This window comes from Arvicanthis niloticus, chromosome 1, assembly GCF_011762505.2.
Source record: "Arvicanthis niloticus isolate mArvNil1 chromosome 1, mArvNil1.pat.X, whole genome shotgun sequence".
In the NCBI taxonomy this organism is placed as follows: Eukaryota; Metazoa; Chordata; class Mammalia; order Rodentia; family Muridae; genus Arvicanthis; species Arvicanthis niloticus.
Window position 1 is genome coordinate 160,082,267 of NC_047658.1, and position 19,590 is coordinate 160,101,856.

Genomic DNA, 19,590 nt, shown 5'->3' on the forward strand with positions numbered 1-19,590 from the left:
TTGCAGCCATTAAGCCAAACTCTAAGGTGAATATTTTCTATGCATTCACACATTTAATCTCCATTTAAAAGTGTGTGTGCGTGCTGTACAACTATGTCCCGTTTCCCACATTCGGAAACTAGGGTTCAGCAAAGTCAAGTAAATAGAATTGTTAAATGGCAGAAGCAGGGCTGGAACTTCTGCCTTTTCACTCCCAAGTCCACATTATCAATGGCTCGCTTGAAGTGCCTCCCAGGACCTTTCAGGCAGGGGTTCCTGAGCAAGGAAGGGTTGTTCTTGGTGCTATTGACGGAGGACAATGGGAAACGATCATTTCAGTGATAGTCATAGCCAGAATCATATTCTCTCCCTCCATTTCCCCATCTCTCCCTTCCCTACTCTCTTCCTCTGTCCCCCCTTCTGTTTCTCCCTGTTTCAGGCAGATTGTCTCCATGGTTCTTTAAGCAAACATGAAGGGTGACTCACTTTACCTAATTAGATTAATGGACTGTTAGCTTAAGAGTTATTACTGTTGGTGACAAATGTCTCCTTTGTACCCATGGGCTGGTGCCCTATCTCACGTGTCAAGTGCAAGGACAAATAGCCATTGCTCACCATAGCCAGTTTTGGAGTTGCTTTTCCTTGTGTGTCTGGACAAAGCAGAACATTATTCCTTAGCTGGTTGGGGTGGGGCAGTCACTTACCCTGAGGTAGGCGGTGGTATGCTTTGTGTGTGTACAGACACACTCTTCAGGGTCACACTTTTAGTCAGGGCACAACATACTGGGTAGAGTAAGGTTGCAGCAAAGAGACTGCAGAGAGCTCAATCTTCCTTTGCATCCTTACAGCAGAGCAGATCCTGGCACCCATTGATAGCTTTCTGGTCTTGGCTGGAGGCTTTCAAGATAGGAAAACACCTGGCTCCAGTTTCCAGGCCAGGAAAGACAAGGGCAGAGGCGGGGCTTCTTGCTTGAGCTTGTTAACAGCCAGAGATCTGGCAATCAAGGTGAGACATGACAGCTGATGAAGACAGCTCTACACAACACCCCAGGAAGAGGCCCTTTCCTTCTGCCTCCTATCAACTTGCAATAATCACAGGATGCCAAAGGGAAAGTAAGATGATGGGGGAGTTAAGAGAAAGCTCAGAGAAGGCATGAGTCTCCCTCTAGTGAGTCCTCCCTCCTCCTCTCTCAGGGAAAGTGAGTGGACAGATGTTTGTGGCTCCAGCTGTGTGTACACCATGAATAATAGTTGAGAACATTGTGTTTCATACCTGCTCATCATGTTCAGATGGGTGAGAATCTTGTGTCCCATCTCTGGGGGTGTGGGGAAGGGTTGCATTTGTCTGAATGTGTGGCAGAGTTCTCCTTGAGAGAGTTTTGACACTGCCTAGAGTACAAGCTAATAGGGATACAGTTCTTTCCTCCCTGAGACAAATCTTCTAAAGCAATAAAAATCCCAAACCAATAAAATAAATAAATAAATAAATAAATAAACAAAGTAACAATAGTAGTAACAATAACATTCTCTCTAACTCACCTGGCCATTTCTGTTAAATTCAAGTTGCCATCAAAGTAAGTGCACTAGTTGCTTTTCATTGCTGTAACTACATACCTGGCAGAAACAACTCATTAGACTCACAGCTCAGAGTGAGCCATGTTTACTTAGCTCATGGCCTTAACAAAAAGAACACAATGGTAGCAGGAGTGTGCATAGCAGACAAGGACCAGGTAGGACCTTCAAAGGCACCTTAGTCACATTGTAGCAAGAAGCAATGTAAGGAAGAGAGGGTTTATGTGGGCATACAGTGTGGTGGAATGCAATCCATCATGGTGGGTGGCTGGGCCTTATCCACAATCCAGGAACAGACTGAACAGGAAGTCAGGCCCAGTTATAAAACCTCAAGGGCCATCCTCAGTGACTCACTTCCTGCAATGAAGCTCCACCTCTTAAAGGATCCACAACTCCCTAAACATTGCTGTCTACTGAGGTCAAATATTCAAACACGTGGGGCCTGTGGGAGACTACTGCTTTCTAACCCCAGCAAAAGGCATGCCCCCAGTGACTTCCTTCAGTAAGTCTCTCACTTCTTTACGTTGCCACAACCTCTCAAAATAGTGCTACCAGCTCGGGAGCAAACTGTCAACACAAAAGCCTATGAGGAACATTTTGTATTCAAGCTGTAACAGTAGGACTGAGATGCCAAGGCACATTCGGGTCTTGCTTGACACTGGAAGCAGCTGTAACTTGAAGACAGATTGTTTACCTCAAGCGGTGTTTATTTTTTGGCAATCCTCTAATTGACACAATTAAAACACCTCTGTTAACTTAAATATTTCTTTTAGGAAAAAAAAAATAAAAAGAATGAGAGGGTCTTTGTCTTGGGGTTTTATTGCTGCAAAGAGACTATGACCAGCAACTCTTATAAAGGAAAACATTTAATTAGGGCTGGCTTGCGGTTCAGACGTTAGGTCCATTGCCATCATGGAAGGAAGCATGGCAGCATGCAGGCAGACTTGGTGCTGGAGAAGTAGTTGAGAGTTCTGCATCTAGATCCAAAGAGAAAGTAACAGTGGGCCTAGCTTGAGTTTCTGAAACTTTGAAGCCCCCCGCCCCCAGTGACAGACTTCCTCCAACAAGGCCACACCTCCAAATAGTGCTGCTCCCTGCGAGCCTTTGGGGGCCATTTTCATTCAAAGCACCATAGTCTTATCCCTATATCCATGGGTTAGTTAGTAGCATAGCTGAATTCTGTTTTGGGACTGAAATATTAGCCATTTTGGCTGTCTTCTTGCTGGCCTGTTTTGTTGACAGCTCAGTCAAATGGGGAATCCATTTTGTTCATGTCACGAACATTTATAAAGTTGTGTGTGTGTGTGTGTGTGTGTGTGTATGTATGTATGTTAAAAATGCAAGTACCAAGACCCCACTTTAATACTAGGAAACTCGTATTCTCAAGGGGTCTGTTCCAAAAATATTTTGTGATGCTGCAGATAGAGCCTAGGGCCCAGGGCCTCATAAAAACTAGACATCTCTGCCCTGAGAAATGTGATTTGTAAGCACCCCTCTTCAGGGATGCTCTACGGTTAAAAGATGAGCCCACCATAAGTGAGTGGGAAGGCCTGAACAACAGTTTATTCAAGCTAATACTGATACCCAGGAGAGGGAGGGAGGGCTTCTCGTCTCTTCATGTTCCATAGCAGAGAGTATAGAAATAATATTCAGTCTCTCATAGAGTACTATACCAGGACGGTGAGCATCGGAAGCAGAATGAGGTATACACTGTACCCGACATGGGTCCTACTGTATAGTAGTATGTGGATGTGTATGTATGTATAGTGTATGTAGTCACAACTGGAGGGGAAGACTGGATAGAGGGGCACTTCCCTACTTCCCAACACTCTTTCTTCCTCCTGACAGGATCAAAGTCATTATGTAACAGGATGGCTTGTGACCGCCATGCCTGTATCTCCCATGTACTGTCCTGCTCAGCCTATGCAGTGATAACGAAGACTGAACCCAAGGCTTTGTACATGCTGGGTAAGCACTCCACTCTGAGCTACATCCAGAGCTTAATTCTCTGCATGAGCTTTTGCCAGTATCCAGAGGGCAGTGCCTCACAGTTGGTGGGGTGGTGGTAGAAAATTTCTTGGGCTTACATTTAAGAAATGTGGTCCAATAAATGGCTGGCAATGTATACTTAACATATCTAACCTTATTTATGTAAACAAAAGATTCAACAAAATAATATATAGCTTATACACTGCTTAGCATTATGCCTGGCCTGTGTTCAGTGCTAAGTAGTGGTATTTTGGTATTTATTTATTTTTTTTACTAATAGTTATAGACCTTCATGGGTAAGTCCAGAGGTGAATCTCCCTCAGGCCACCAACGACAACATCCAATGTCTGATGTGCCTCGGCTCCTTTGGGGCCTGTGGTGTCATTCTAAGAGTCTGCATATCTGAGATTCAGGGCTGTGATTCCCAACTTGAGCTCATTCTTTGTAGCTTTCATTGGTTTTTCAAAAATCTTCACATAATTTGGACACATTCCCTGATGACCACTTTCAGTTACATTTCCAAATCACACTGACAATGGCCCTGTTCCCGCCAAGAGGTTCAGAGCAGAGGGTTAAGACAGGAAGTAAGGGTTTCAACAGAGAGGGGACAGTCAGCCATCTTGGTTTTCTTGAGACTCTGAGGTCTCCTTAGTATGATGCCTGGGGGCAGAGGCTATCCACCAGGGAAGGATTAGGGGCAAAGGTGTTGAATTCAGACAAGACATCTGAGACATACTTACTGGCGCCATCAAATCATGAGTGACTAGTCAGGATTGAAACTTATGGCTAAGGTCATTCACTTAGCCTGCGGTCCTCAGCCACACCTGAGCCTGCATTTCGATGTCCAGGGAGGCATCTGCTCAGATCTGCTCAGACCTTGGATCCTGGCTTGAGTGACTGCATGTGACATTTAGATTTAGTGATCTCTGAAGTGTGACAGATGCTCTCTTAGGTCTTATGTCCACCCTAGTGACGTTTTGTGCTCTCTGGGACTTCATGATTGTCCTGCTGCTCATGTGAAGAGTTCAGACAGCATAGTGGATCTGGTGTGACAGGCACTCCCGCCCGGGGTGGGACATCCGGCATGCTTGCCATCTACTGCCAAGCTCCTACCATCCTCATCAGAGAGAGCATGGAAAATGCCTTTTCTTCCTCAGCTAGCACTCTGCCCTCACTGACAGATGTTGTGCAGATGCGCGTGTGTGTGTGCCTGTGTGTCTTGGGGATGTAGGAGAAAGGCCCATGTAAGTGGGGTAGAGTCTAACAAGATGTTTTTCTTTCACGTTTAATTGTACAAATGTGTAAGATACTATATTTTGATTCAATATTACACGCAGTACGTAATGATCAAATCAGGGTAGTTAACTTTTCTATTTCCATAAACATAAAAACCTTTTAGACAAACACGTAATAATTGTATACATTTGTGGAGTACAGTGTGATACTTTAATTCATGCACACAGTAGGTACTGATTAAAACAGAGTGAACAAGGCTTACATCTACTTATAATTTCGTGGCGCTTTTTTTTCTCCTAGCTCTTCATAAAATAGCGGTGCCTCAACAAATTGCTTAATGGTTCCCAGTGGTTTAAAGCTGGGCCAGCAGAGAGGAAGGTCCAGGACTCTCACATCTGTAGAAGGTTCCGAGCCTTCACTCTCATCGGAGGTAGATATATACAACCTGAAGATTTCTGCATCATGACATAGTGCAGTTTGAAATCTGTTCCTGCTCCCCCCGACCCCCAGCTTAGTCCAAACGTGCCCCCAAGACAGGAGAAAAATGGAGGATAGGACTCTAGATGAGCCTGGAGCCCTTGAGTCGCTTTCCAGCCGTGACGATCAGCGGCCAGCAGGTGTCAGTGCGCTCTCGTTCTGTCGCGGCTCAGGGCCTACCCCTCCAGGACCCTTCCCCACCCCAATTCACAGGGGCACAGTGCAGACTCTAGGCCTTGAGAGTCCCGCAGACAGTTTGGTGGCTGCAAGGATACGTGGCCTTCTCGTCCTTAAATATGGAACTGCGGCCTGGTCTGCTTGCGTGGGTGCTGGTCCATTCCGCTCCAGTGGTTCCTTAGGAACCTGCACATGCTTACCTCTCCAGGATCCCTTTCATCCCAACCACCAGGAGCACCTGCGCCTGGCCTGGGGCGGGGCTGCTTCGCCAGCGACTCTTGTGCCACTCTGCATCTCCTAATTCGGGTCCCAGCATCCTGGCACCCTCTCCTACTAAAACCCAGCTAGATCCGTGCACCGCTGGGTGCCCGCTACTGTCTCCTGGGCCAGCTAGTAGCTGCACGGCCAACTCCCAGCAGGGGCCGCTCCCCACTCCCTGGCTCTCTCTTAAAGCCCCTCGCTCCCGGTACGCGCCTTTCCAAAAGGCCAGATCAGCCTGCGAGGCTGCGCTCTCTGGGGTCCGACGCGGGTGCGGGCTCTAGACCTAAGGAGGGGAGGCGCGAGGGGCGGAGGAGGGTCGACTTCCCACGTGGGGGCTGACGCCGGCTGCTCGGCAACGCCGGCTTCATCCTGGGGCTATAAAACCAGTCCAGCGGAGAGCGGCGGAGCAGCCTCGGCTCCCGCTTCCGTGCAGACGCCCAGCAGCAGGCGCACACCGCCCAGCCACCCCAGCGCCAGCAGCCCCAAGTCCTGCGGTCCTGCTAAAACTCCCGCGGTCCTCGGACCCCCACCGGATCTGCGGCGCTCAGCGCCCACCCAGCTCGCGGCTAGCAGCCACCCTTGGCTCCGCCGCGGCTCCTGGAGAGCCGATCGCTCACCTACCTAGCTTGGCTCTGAGGACCGAGGTGGGGGGGGGTGGCTTCATGCGGCCCCCACACCCTTCACCCCCCCAACCGCCGCCGCCCCCGAGCTCCGTGCGTAGCGTCCAAGCCCCAGCAGGGCGCACAACTTTGGAAGTCCCGTGGGGCTCCTAGAGGAGGCAGAGTCCGCGCCTTCGCCCGAGGTCCGGCCCAGCCCGCGCCACCGCGCCTAGTGGGTAGCGACAGAGTTGGAAATCTCTTCGAGGGTATAAGAAGACAGACCTAGGACCCCGAGCCCACACCAACACCCTTCGGCTGCCTCTTGGGGTAAGACTTCCTGCTTTCGCTTAGCTTGAGAGTCAAGGTGTAGATGGCTAGCTAAATGCATTTGTATAAATTTCTGACATCTTTCCAAACCATCAGGCCACCGATAATTTCTTTTCTCTTTTCTTGAAGAATACATCTCTAGCCACCAGCTGGCCCTACTCGATCCTGCCGTTTAGAAATAAAACTTGGCGGTGTTTGAGGAGCTGGGAGAGAGAAAGCAACCACCCGGAGCGTCGGAAGGACGAACCGCTGCCAGTTCGCAGGCTCCGGTCCATGGACCACTAGCGGTCCCCAGCTTGGGCCCGGGCTCCCTGCGGCCCTCTTCCTTATGTGAGGCTCGGCGGGACGAGCCGCGCACCGGAGGAAGAGGAGGACCCACGGACGCGGGGCCGGAAGGCAGCTGGCAGCAGGCCCAGGAGAACCGGCACCCGCGTTCATGTTCCGCCAGGAGCAGCCGCTGGCCGAGGGCAGCTTTGCGCCCATGGGCTCCCTGCAGCCGGATGCCGGCAACAGCAGCTGGAACGGGACCGAGGCACCCGGAGGCGGCGCCCGGGCCACCCCTTACTCCCTGCAGGTGACACTGACTCTGGTGTGCCTGGCTGGCCTGCTCATGCTGTTCACGGTGTTTGGCAACGTGCTGGTTATTATCGCCGTGTTCACCAGTCGCGCTCTCAAAGCGCCCCAAAACCTCTTCCTGGTGTCCCTGGCCTCAGCGGACATTCTGGTGGCCACGCTGGTCATTCCCTTTTCTTTGGCCAACGAGGTTATGGGCTACTGGTACTTTGGTAAGGTGTGGTGCGAGATCTACTTGGCTCTCGACGTGCTCTTTTGCACGTCGTCCATAGTGCACCTGTGCGCCATCAGCCTTGACCGCTACTGGTCCATCACGCAGGCCATCGAGTACAACCTGAAGCGCACGCCGCGCCGCATCAAGGCCATCATTGTCACCGTGTGGGTCATCTCGGCCGTTATCTCCTTCCCGCCACTCATCTCCATAGAGAAGAAGGGCTCTGGCGGCGGGCAGCAGCCGGCCGAGCCGAGCTGCAAGATCAACGACCAGAAGTGGTATGTCATCTCGTCGTCCATCGGTTCCTTCTTCGCGCCTTGCCTCATCATGATCCTGGTCTACGTGCGTATCTACCAGATCGCCAAGCGTCGCACCCGCGTGCCACCCAGCCGCCGGGGTCCGGACGCCTGTTCCGCGCCGCCGGGGGGCACCGATCGCAGGCCCAACGGGCTGGGCCCGGAGCGCGGAGCGGGTCCCGCGGGCACCGAGGCCGAGCCGCTGCCCACCCAGCTTAACGGCGCCCCGGGGGAGCCCGCGCCCGCAGGGCCGCGCGACGGGGATGCGCTGGACCTAGAGGAGAGTTCATCGTCCGAGCACGCCGAGCGGCCCCCGGGGCCCCGCAGACCCGAGCGCGGCTCCCGGGCCAAGGGCAAGACCCGGCCGAGCCAGGTGAAGCCGGGGGACAGTCTGCCGCGGCGCGGGCCCGGGGCCGTGGGGCCGGGGGCTTCCGGGTCCGGGCAGGGAGAGGAGCGCGGCGGGGGCGCCAAAGCGTCGCGCTGGCGCGGGAGGCAGAACCGCGAGAAACGCTTCACCTTCGTGCTGGCGGTGGTGATCGGCGTGTTCGTGGTGTGTTGGTTCCCGTTCTTTTTCACCTACACGCTCAAAGCGGTCGGCTGCCCGGTGCCCAGCCAGCTCTTCAACTTCTTCTTCTGGTTCGGCTACTGCAACAGCTCGCTGAACCCTGTTATCTACACCATCTTCAACCACGACTTCCGCCGCGCCTTCAAGAAGATCCTCTGCCGCGGGGACAGAAAGCGCATCGTGTGAGCGCACGGGCCGTGCCCCGCTTACAGACGCTGGTCCGGTGCAGGCCCTGGGCTTCGAGGGGGCGCGTCCACGCATGCAGCCCCTAGCACTCTGAAACTCCCGGGCCTACCTGCTCCGTGTGATACCCGGCTTGGAGGGAGCTCGGTGGCCTTTGAGACCTTTTGTTACCATGTGTAAAGTTCTGGCTGAGAGGGACACATGAGCCCTTTTGCTGGATATTGTGGTTGTTCCCAACCCACAGCCAGTTTCCTGCTGGGCTAAGCCCCCATCAGTATTGTTTCCTGATGATATTGCCATCTTCTCCCCAAGTCTGACTCTCCCACAAGCACAGTACTAGAGAGGGCATGGCTGCCGAAGGGTTAATGAACCAAGGTTTCCTAGCTCTAGCTAGTTATCACTCCCCTCCTCCCGCCCCCTTAAAAATCATTCAGGGCAGCCCTGCCTGCCCTCCCTTCCCCCCACTGTAAATATACATTATTTTTGATAGCATACTTTGGGTTCCTCTGTGTTGGCCTTGGTGTGATATTGGAGTCATGGCTGTGGAGATGCCCTCCAGTCACAGACTGTGGGCTCTCTGATCCAGACCAAGCTCCTTTACAATGCAACCCCCTTTCTAGTGTTACTACATCGCTCTCAGTGCTTTTCGGCAGTAACTGGTGACTGTCCCCTGGACACGGACCTGCTTTGACATTTCCTGACAGGGAAGGGATTTCTGTTCATTTCCCCCTGTGCCTAACAGCATAATTGCCTTTTCCTATGTAAATATTACAGCGATGGACCAAGACAGAAGGAAATGAACCTTCTGCCTTGCATCAGCCCTGTGTATAAAGCCATTATCCGCTGAGGCACCACTTGCCCCGGTAACTCACTTTAGAACTGACTTTGCGGTTCGCCTCTCCTCTGGGGACAAGGCTTGAAAAGGAGTGTGTATGTTTCTATCTTGTATGTGTGCCGCCCCTCCCCCCAGAAAGTGCTGAGTAAGGGGAATCTTTTAGCTGCTGTTTATAGACACACGGGAGGGGAAATTATGTGGAAGAAACCAACCCGATACAATTTGCCAAGTTAAACAGTGTGAGAAGACAAACGGGCCTGCCGCACTGTACAGCGCCAGCCCCAAGAGCTCTTGGGTATCAAAGTGTTACCTCCCCTTGCTTTTCTGGCTGAGATCATGTCACTAATGAATTGCCAAAGTCAGGGAGTAGGCGGAGACTTCGTGTTTACAACCCGGTTTCTACTTATTTTAGGCGGACTGTGGAAGGCCTATGATCTGACGAAAACTAAATGTCAGCACTTGTTGCTCATGACGGTAGATTTTTAAAAAAAAAAAAATAAAAGTTTACAGATCAAATGTGAAATAAACATGGATTAAGTGGGTCCTGTCTAGTAATTGAGTTTTTGAGTCTTGGAACTCTGGGATTATCTGATAATACACACATCGTGAATTGTCTTTGACCACCTGAACACTCACCCACTACCATTCACACCTTCGATGTATGTGGGAGGGTCTGCCTATTCTATGTGTTACCTTCTTTAATCTTTTCAAGAACTGATGAGGTGAATTGTGTTGTTATCCCCATTTTACAGGTAAAGAAGCCGTGCAGAAGGCAACTGGCTTACTTAGGGTTAATAATAGGTGTGTGAGTTCATTATTTTCCATTTCATCTCTGTGAAGAGTCTGTGCTCCTAACCCCAGAGTTTCCAGGTTTGTGCTGTCCACACTCCTCTGAATGTAAGCGCATTGCACACACAGTGTACGATATGCACACACCCTAAAGTTTCTTTATGCCCCCAAATATGTGTATTCCTCAAAGCATATATCTATCCTAAAGTATGCATATACAAAGTCTGGAATACACTTGAAAATGTGCATCAAAGAGTAAAATGTGCTAATATGGTAAATACTCCACAGGTTGGTATAGGCATCTAATGTATTAGTTGGCAGTTTGAAGTCTCTCTAGCTAGAGGTATGCTTCCTTGTTATTTCTCTCGCCTGTCAACATCTGTCCCTTCGCTTTGGAAGCCTTTAGACCCTCAGTTATGACTCTTTAATGCCAGGAGGGTCTTAGGGATCTGATGGTCCCACCTAATATGGAGGTGGGCCGGTGGAAGTGGCTTGCTTTGGGTCCTATTGATGTAAGCAATGGGGCCTTGGCCACAGGCTGCCCCCAGTTAGGAAGATGAGCCCAATGCATGACTGTGGAGAAGGTTTCCTGATGCAGCTGAGTGGAGAGATCTCAGTAAGGAGCTGGGTTTGAGGGACAAATACACATGGCAGGATTAGGTTTTGATGGAAGAGCAACCTTTGTAAGTACAGACAGATATCTTGTGTGCGGACTAGCTCTGCATACTGTAGAGATGGGTGCTGAGTGCCTATTGGATGTGCTTGCAGCCTCTCGTCTATGGTGACAGGGTATGTGCTGGGATGGAAGGTGAGTGGCCCTTGGACTAAGAAGCCTAGGGATTTTAGATGAGGACCTTCAAGCCTAAGACAGGAGGGGAGGCAGGAGGCACTTAGCACCACTAACTCTTGTTCAGGGGCTTCACAAATCACCCCTAACTCCTGGCCTGTGATGCCAAGATTGTCTTTCTGGGTTGATGCTGAGATCTGCTCCCACCCTACCTCGCCCAGGCTCCAATCTCTATTTTAGGGCACCCAGTGCCCCAAAGGCAAACAGTGCTAGACAGTAGGCCAGCTTGGCAGGCCTCCAGGACCAGAGCTGTGTGACCTAGGAATAGAGGCAGATAGACACATAGCTCACCACTGGTTTTGTTCTGCTCTGCTAGCTGAGGAAGTGTTTGCTTTCCCTGTATCCCCAGAGTTGCTGCCCAGAAGAGGGGTGTGAAGAGGGTCTGGGATCTTGGCATCTCACATCCAATGTATTAGTAGAGAAGCCTTAAGCATGAGTTTGCTCAGAAGAGGAGCCCATGCTGGACTGCTGGGTTTCTGAGTTCACAGCGGGGCTTGCTATTCATTTGAAAGGGCTCAAGCGGCAGTTTGTGAAGGTGTATGTGGGGGTGGGGTGGGATCAAAATGAATCTTACCATAGGGAGAAAAGATTGGATGATACCCCCCACCTTTCCTCCCCATGGTTCCTGAGAGTCACAGTTGCTTCATGCAGCTTGCTAGATTGCTTGCTGTGAGGACAATGGGTTTGGGAGTGTCTTAGTCTGGGAAGTTGCATAGCCTCCTCCCACAAGGCTTGGTTCAAGGATTCAGGTGAGATGGTAATAACGTGGTCCAGGTGTTTCCTTCTGCATGACTCAATTCAATCAGAGTTTGAGAGCCCAAATGTGGCCTCTGCCTCTTCAGCTCCCATAGTGCCTCGCCATAGATCCGGAGAGCTGGCTAGTTATGCATTCTCTCGGGCTTGCTTCACCCTTGTCCTCTCTTGGACTCTCTGTCTGTCACCATCCAGCCCCACCACAGATTCTGTGTGCTTCAAGAGGAACCAAGAAAGAAGTCCTGGGACTGGCCCCCGCTCCACAGCGAATTTCAACAGCCTGTTCTTAGGGGTGGCAAGGGCAGCTCCTGGCTCTACGTGGGATATCAGTTAAAAGAACTGTCTTTCTTGTCCAGGAATCCAGGTGCTGTTTTCTCCAGAGTCAGGGCTCATTGCCTGCTTGCCTGCCCTCAGAACCTCACCCTGGGTTCTGACAATCTTCAAGTGGGCTTGGGAGTCTGGGATGTAAAGAGTCCCACCTCAGCAAAGGGCATGTCTGTAACAGGAGTCAGGCCACTGCACTGCACAGAGTTACAAACGTCAGAGTTCAGGTTGGACATAGCATTGATCACTTCAATTGACAGAAATCCTGGGGTTTTAGAGTTCGATACAGAGAAGGGAATGGCTTGTTGAAAAGACAGGAGATGTGGGATAAAGAAGCCTGCTTCCAGGTCATAGTTTTGCTGTTGACTGGCTGTGGGACCTTCAGCATGTATGTGTGTGATTCCATGGGAATGCATGGGTGTATGCATACTCATGCATACTTGTAGGAATGTGTCTGTGCGTGAGCATGCTTTCTGTGTGTGGAAACACAGAAGCTGGCTCATCTGGGGTGGAAGGTCTAGACTATAGAGAGATGAGCACGAGTGCCAGAGGAGAAACTTGCAAAGGGAGGCCAAGGGGAGTGTGAGGATGGCTCACAGATCCTGTGAGGAGCCTCCCGTCAAGCTTAGAGCAGGCTCCCTGTGGCCACACAGTTGCCCTTGACTAGGGCAACAGTACTGAGCTAGGTCAGCAGTGATGGATGTCGGCGTCCCGGATTGGCCAATACTAGCTCTCAGTGCCAGGTTCTTAAGCGCCCATACCTTCCTGCTTTCTATGAAAGAGAAGAGTTATCCTGTTACAAGGAATTTCAGGGAAGGAGGGAGGCCAGGCTGGTGAGGCTCTTAGTGTGCTTTCCAGCCCCATCAAAGTTAGAAATGTTGGTCCTCTTTGAAATTTAGACCCGAGCAGAAAAGATGACGTGCTGAGAAGGGATAAATAAAGGGAGTCTGAAGGGTTGTTTAAAAGATGCAGACAGGGTTGAGAAATGCCTCCAAGGGACACCGTTGGTGGCTTTAGCCATTGCCAAGCTGCCTTGAGCAGGAAGAGAGGCAGGGACTCTCTCTCATGCACCTTGATCTGCTTGTGGTATGAAGATTCAGAGTACAGGGAGCTCCCAGGATCAACCTTCCAGGGAGGGCCCAGCTCAGGGTCCATGACAGAGGCAAGTACAGAACATTTAATATCAGACCTGAAACAAAGCCAGGACTAGGCAGTGTGATAGCTCTTGGTGGGATGAGCCAGAGGGAGGCGAGTGGCCTAACTCCTGCAGATTGTCCAGGAGCCAGATGCTTAGATCACTGGGCAGCCAGCTGTAGAGAAACAAGCAAGCAAGCAGGCAGGCAGGCAGGCAGGCAGGCAGGCAGGCAGGCAGGCAGGCAGGCAGGCAGACAGACAGACAGGCAGAGAAGCAGAGAGGCAGGCAGGTAGGCAAGCAAGCAAGGAAGGAAGGAAGGAAGGAAGGAAGGAGGCAGGCAGGCAGGCAGGCAGGCAGGCAGGCAGGCAGGCAGGCAGGCAGGCAGGCAGGCAGGCAGACAGACAGGTAGAGAAGCAGAGAGGCAGGCAGGCAGGCAGGCAGGCAGGCAGGCAAGCAAGCAAGCAAGCAAGCAAGCAAGGAAGGAGTCAGGCAGGCAAGGAGGCAGGCAGGCAGGTAGGCAGGCAAGCAAGCAAGCAAATAAAACCCACACATAGAGAGACTTCCTTTCCCCTTTGTGGATGTAAGAGTCTGTTTCTGTTAAGCCCAGTTCTGGGGTCCCCACAGACCACAAAAGACCACCAGGGAGTCCAACTCATATGCAAAAGCAAAGAGTCTTTGATCAAGCTCAAGCTCAGACCTCTCCAACCTCTGGAACCAATGCATGGGTGTGGAAGGTGCTGAGCTGGTGTCAGCCTTACCTTTTATACAGTTTAAGCTGGTAAGGGGATTTCTAACCTTGCAATTACATGATTGTTTGACATTTTAGAAAGCATAGCTTGCATGGAATTCTAGCTAACATCATAAGCTTTGCTGTAACTCGAGTTATTTGCCCCGGACCTAACACTGGGCATTTCCCCCGGACCTAACACTGGGCATTTCCCCTTGTTAAGGGTGGAGTGGCTGTTACTTGGAGGTGTAGGGGTGGGGGTGGGAACTTGGAACCAAGCTGTGGTTTTTCTACTTACCAAGTTCAAACTGAGGACAGGCTGGACATAAGATGGAGTTTGAACACAAATAGAATTATCCGGCTGGATCCTTTAGTATTCATATTGTAACAAGCATGGCTTGCTCTCTGTGTGTGTGTGTATGTGTGTGTGTGTGCACAAACACACAGAGAGGTGTGCGCACACCCACACCTACACACCATCCTCTTATTCTCCTTCCCTGGTGCTTGGGGAGGCCCTGAGAATCCTAGCCAGACTTCTCTGGGCTTTTTCTACGTCACAGCCTGAGCTTCAGGGGCCAAGAAGCAGCAGCCGAGTTGCATAGAAAAGATGCCATTTAAGGCTGAGGCCTGGTTGCAGAGAAGTGGGGACTGGCTCAAGCCAATGTCATCAGATGTCCCTGAATACATGGGGGATTTTGCTGCTCACTCCTCATCTCTGGGTCCTCACTTGCTGTCTTAGCACATTCCCTGGACATAGGTTAAGAAAACTAACTCTCTCTCTCTCTCTCTCTCTCTCTCTCTCTCTCTCTCTCTCTCTCTCTCTCTCTCTCCACTCTTGTCCAATGGAGGCATGGAGACACCAAAATAAAAATAATGGTAGATTCTCTTCTTCAATCTTCATTCTTTCTTTCATTTAATAGTTATATACTTTTAAACTGTGATCAAACTGGTAGAGTTGGGGACAGAGTAGTGAACTCGGAGATCAGAGCTCTTGCTTTTGTGAGGGAGATCGATACCAACAGCACCAGGACAGTGACAGGTGAAGACACAGTTTCCCAGTGGGAGAGCCTGAGCTGGGCTAAGGCACTGAGAAGAATGTGTGGGGAAGTAGACAGCTGAGAACTGAGGCAGAGATTGGAATGAGTCAGACAAGGAGATGGGGAAGGACGGCTGGATGGAAGGCGGGAGTCCTATGTTTGAGCAGGTTTCCTCTGGGAGGGTATGCTGTTGAGAGTGAATGGAGAGGGGCAAAGGCTAGACCATGCAGCTGGTGCTGAAAGACTTCATCCTGGAGGCAGTGGGAGCTATTGGGATGGTTTTTAGATGAGAGAGGGCAACGGTTGAATTTGTTTGGAACAATCATTGTGGACATTGGGTAGAAACTGACTAGAAATGTGTGTCAGTTACCCAAGCTAGAGATGCCAGAGGGCCAATATAATGACACTCAGGGAAGCCTGAGGCCCCCCTCCTGCAGAGATCACCTAGCAGGCATTGCTAATCTCTGTGCAGACCCAGAGCTGTCCCTGTTTGCACCATGGTTCCCGCCTATGTGAACAGACATCTTTCAGGGCAGTTTTTGTCTTAGAGGTTCCTGTTTGTGGCTAAAAGCAAACATCCTTTTGGAGAATTACCAGTTGGCTTTGGTGATGGGGAGAACGACCTGCTCATGGAGCTGGGTTTCCCACCTCAGCAGCCTTATCTACTCCTGGGCAGTGGAAGGGGTGGGTTAAGGTGGAACAGGGTGGTGGGTGGGTGGGAGAATTACAGGAGAACCCCTGGACATACATTGCATGCTCATGATGTTTGCAGGATGTCTCCACCCCAGGGTTTCTCTTGAAGTCAGAGGATCTGGTAAGCTGTATGTCTGACTCTTACCCTATTTACTCCAGCGCAAGCCTATCTAGAATGCTCAAGAACAGTCATTTGTTTCTAAGCATGTTAGGAAACCTGTGAAACACTCTACTATCAACTCGTTGCTCTGGGACACTCTATCTGCTATCAACTTGCTGCTCTGGGACAAACCTTTCCTACACCTTTTCATATTTGCTTCTCTGCCTGCACCTAATCTGAGACTTGATGGAGTGGGGTGACTCTTTCCTCAGAGTCTACAGAAAGGTGCCTAGGGAGGGAAGGTTGTTCTAGTTCCACTGCTGATGCTGTGACACAAGTCTCAAAAAAAAAAAAAAAAAAAAAAAAAACCCAACAAAACAAAACAAAACAAAACCAACCTGGAAGAGGGAAGGGTTTATTTGTATTACCGTTCCAGGTTATATAGCTCATTACTGAGGGAAGTCATGGCAGACACCCGAGGCACAGGACATCCACAGTCAGGAGGAGAGAGAATGAAACATATCCCTGCTGCTCAATTAATCAGCTAGCCTTTTTCATAGGGGATGTTTAAATAGTTTAACATCCCCCTGCCTAGGGAACTGTGACACCCACAGTGGGCTGGGTCAAGTAACCATCAAGATGATCCCCACAGACATGCTCACAGGCTAATCTGATCTAGACGATTCTTCACTGAGAGGCTCCCAGGTGACTCTAGGTGTGTTAGATTGACACTAAAACCTAGACAGCACATCTAGGTCCTCTGCATGTAGCTTTGGTTTTTGCCTTGAACAGATGTAAGTTGGACAGGAGTCACTGGCAGTTTGAGGCAATTGCTTGGGCTGTGTGTAGCATCGGGAGCATTGGCTCAGTGGTGTTGCTCACCTTCCCCTCTCCATTTTGGGAGCTGGGAGGCCTCTGCTTAGGAAGTTGTTCTGAGAAATGGGATGGACTGGCAGGTTTGTGTGGGACCCTCATCAGCCCTGAAAGCAAGTGCTTTAGAGGGATTTTCAACAGGGATTTGATCTCTTGGGCTATTTCTCTTGCAACCTTCCTGCTGAAAGACCTATGCTCTCCAGCAGAGCAGGAGGATGGGACTGGATGAACTTCAAGGCCTGACAAGTTGCTGGTGGCTACAGGGTTTCTAAGAAAACATCCCCCAAACTAGGCTTCTGGAACAGGTTAGTTCTCTTGCTGCTCTGTGGCCCTATGCTGGATTTGTCATCTCCTGATTGTAACATCCTTACTTCTGTTTGCATAAGGCCGCTGTCGTTTTGCCTGAAGAATCACATACACTATTTCTCTGCTACCTTGAAGAAGGTATAGGACTGCCTGGAGAGGGGACTCTGCGGAGGACAGAGATACCCATGAGTCCGCTGTGGAGATCTCTACCTCATTCCCTTCCGACCTCCCCCATCCATCCCCCATGCTCTCCAGATTTGTGAGGGGAAATCTACAGAGCCACAGACTCTGTAGTGTCTGCTCAGGGTTCCTTGCCTAGCATGTCTAGGTGGAAGTTCTAAGATTTGAGAGATAATGGGGAGCAAAAGTGAACTCATTGTAATGAGTTTAACTGTGCTGTGCTTTATTCACTCCCCTTAAAGAGGCTCGCATGTGACGCATGTGACGTTTACATAACAATGGAGGCAAATGGCAAACTGCTTGGCCAATAGTGTTAACGATTGATTGTCTACTTATCTGATGGCTCACACAGCGTTTGCTTCCATTCGAACTTCCCAGGGTGAAAGGGCCTGGTGGCCCCCTTGCCAGTGATGGAGAGGATACAGGAACTGATGTGGTAACACTGCCGTGAGTGTGTGTGTGTGTGTGTGTGTGTGTGTGTGTGTGTGTGTGTATAGATAGAGAGGAACTAGAAACAGTAAAGTCTCGCCGGAACTCTGAGTATTAACTCTGCAGCATTTACACAGTGGAGCACTTTACACATTCAAAGAGAAACAAACCCACTGGGAAAAGTTACAGAGTTTTATGGCGTGTGTAGACGCGTGTTTGCGTGTGTGACTGCATGTGTATTTGGAGGTCAGTGACCAATGTCCACTGCCTTCCTCAAGTGTTCCTTATTTACTGAATCAGTGTCTCTCTCTGAATTCAGAACTCACTGGGTTCCACTCAGCTGCCAGCCAGATTGACTCATGGGTATCTTGTCTGCTTTCTCAGTGCAGGGACTGCAGATAGGAGCCATTTCTACCTAGCCCTTCTGTAGGATCTGGCTACCTCAACTTTGGTCCTCAGACTGGAGTGGCAAGTGGCTTATCCGAAGAGCCACCTCCTAGTCCCTTAATTTTTCACATAGAAAAATCTTGATTATAAGTGGTCAAATGTGATCACATAGAGACCAAACAATAACAGCAAAACCCTGTACAAACCAAACGATTCACGATTACCTGAAGAGGGAGGGTTTGGGGGTAATGTGTTGTTGTTGTTGAAATATGTTTATTCTTATAGCTAGCTCATAATCTTAACATTTTATTAACATTTTATGCATTTGGTTAGCAGGTTTACTTAAAAAACAATGATACTATATCACAGTTCAGAGGCTAGGACCAAGCATGGCTTTCTGAAACGGTAAATAAAAATGTTCAAACCTTAGTAACTAAAGGACAGCATTTTCAGTATCTGACTGTAGATATTTCTGGATGCCCGAACCATTTCTAATAACAGTAAACAAGATAAATACTCACCTGTACAATAAAATTGATCTTATATAGAAATTAACAGTGCTTATGAGTGTGCACTATGGGGTTTCATTCTGCAGTTAGAAACTAGCAAATTAGGGCAAGGTTTGTCGCTCAGTGGCAGAGCATCTGCCTCATGTGCATGGCGCCCGAGGTTCTATGCTCAGTACTCTGGGAGGAAAAAAAAAAAAAAAAGAAAGTAGCAATTATTACTCCTAACCATGGACTCCACAGGCTTAAGTACCTCCTGCCATTCTGAAGTAGTTTAACCTTCCTGGCCATTATAAAATTACCAGACCATTAAGAAAGTCTTATTAATTAAGTACAAAGTAAAAAGAGACCTTCTACATACCAAGAAAACCTGCCTATGAAATAGTGTAAAACTCACTGGTGGGCAAGTCTTATCCCTATTTTTTTCTTGCATACATTTAAATATTTTCCTACAATTACTAGGCATCACTTTCATGATGAAATTTTCTATATGTCAGAGGGGACACATAACAGGGCTTCCGGTCTGAACAGAAGACGCGCTTTGGCGTTTTAAAGAATGCAAAGCTTCGAGGAGGGAGGGTGAAAATAAACATTTAAGAAAATTACAAAAGAAATGTTCACAGCTGAAAATGAAGCCACCAAAAGGAAACAAATGCAATGGGAAATGACAAGAGGTAAGAAACACAATTAAGAAGATTATCACATCCTGCACATGGGCGATGTGCTAACAATAATGAAGGAATTTGATATCCTTGCTGAGGGCTGACATGAGGAAGTGAGGACATTTTCATCTGGCCAGCACAACAGTGTTCTAGCAATGTAAGAACCAAGTTGGAGAACAGTTGCGAGGCTTTGGCAGTGCAGTAATGGAAAATAAAAAGAGGAATTACAAAAGCCAGTGCTTGGGAGATTGCGGCAATTCAGGACGGCCACAGCTGATACCTCTGCTTTCCGGTGACAATGTTCTGGATACTACCCTGAAAATATATGTCCATACATAGCCGATGGCATGTGTACAATGGGCCCAGAGACAAATGTGGCATTGAGTAGAGAGAGTTATGTTGATTATATCATTTATTTTCATTGCCAGGTTTCTAAAGATATACTAAAATACGTTAGGAGAAAAGTGGGATGTTTGTTCAATGATATCTGTGATAGTCTTTTTAGTGTGTGTGTAAGTGATTGTGTATACATGTGCAAATGCATGTGTATGTGTGTCAG

General features: G+C 49.5%; 1 protein-coding gene across 1 annotated transcript; it reads left to right on the top strand.

The window, feature by feature from the left end:
* Nucleotides 1-5,195: 5,195 nt before the first annotated feature.
* Adra2a (adrenoceptor alpha 2A) lies at nt 5,196-9,825 on the top strand. The gene is made up of 2 exons (XM_034493691.2): nt 5,196-6,617; nt 6,747-9,825. Exon 2 carries the CDS (start codon nt 7,054-7,056, stop codon nt 8,449-8,451), a length of 1,398 nt encoding a protein of 465 aa, XP_034349582.1. The 5' UTR covers nt 5,196-6,617; nt 6,747-7,053; the 3' UTR covers nt 8,452-9,825.
* The last annotated feature ends 9,765 nt before the right edge of the window (nt 9,826-19,590 follow it).

Coding starts and splice junctions, on each gene's coding strand:
- Adra2a (XM_034493691.2), top strand. CDS start 7,054: ATGTTCCGCCAGGAGCAGCCGCTGGCCGAGGGCAGCTTTGCGCCCATG.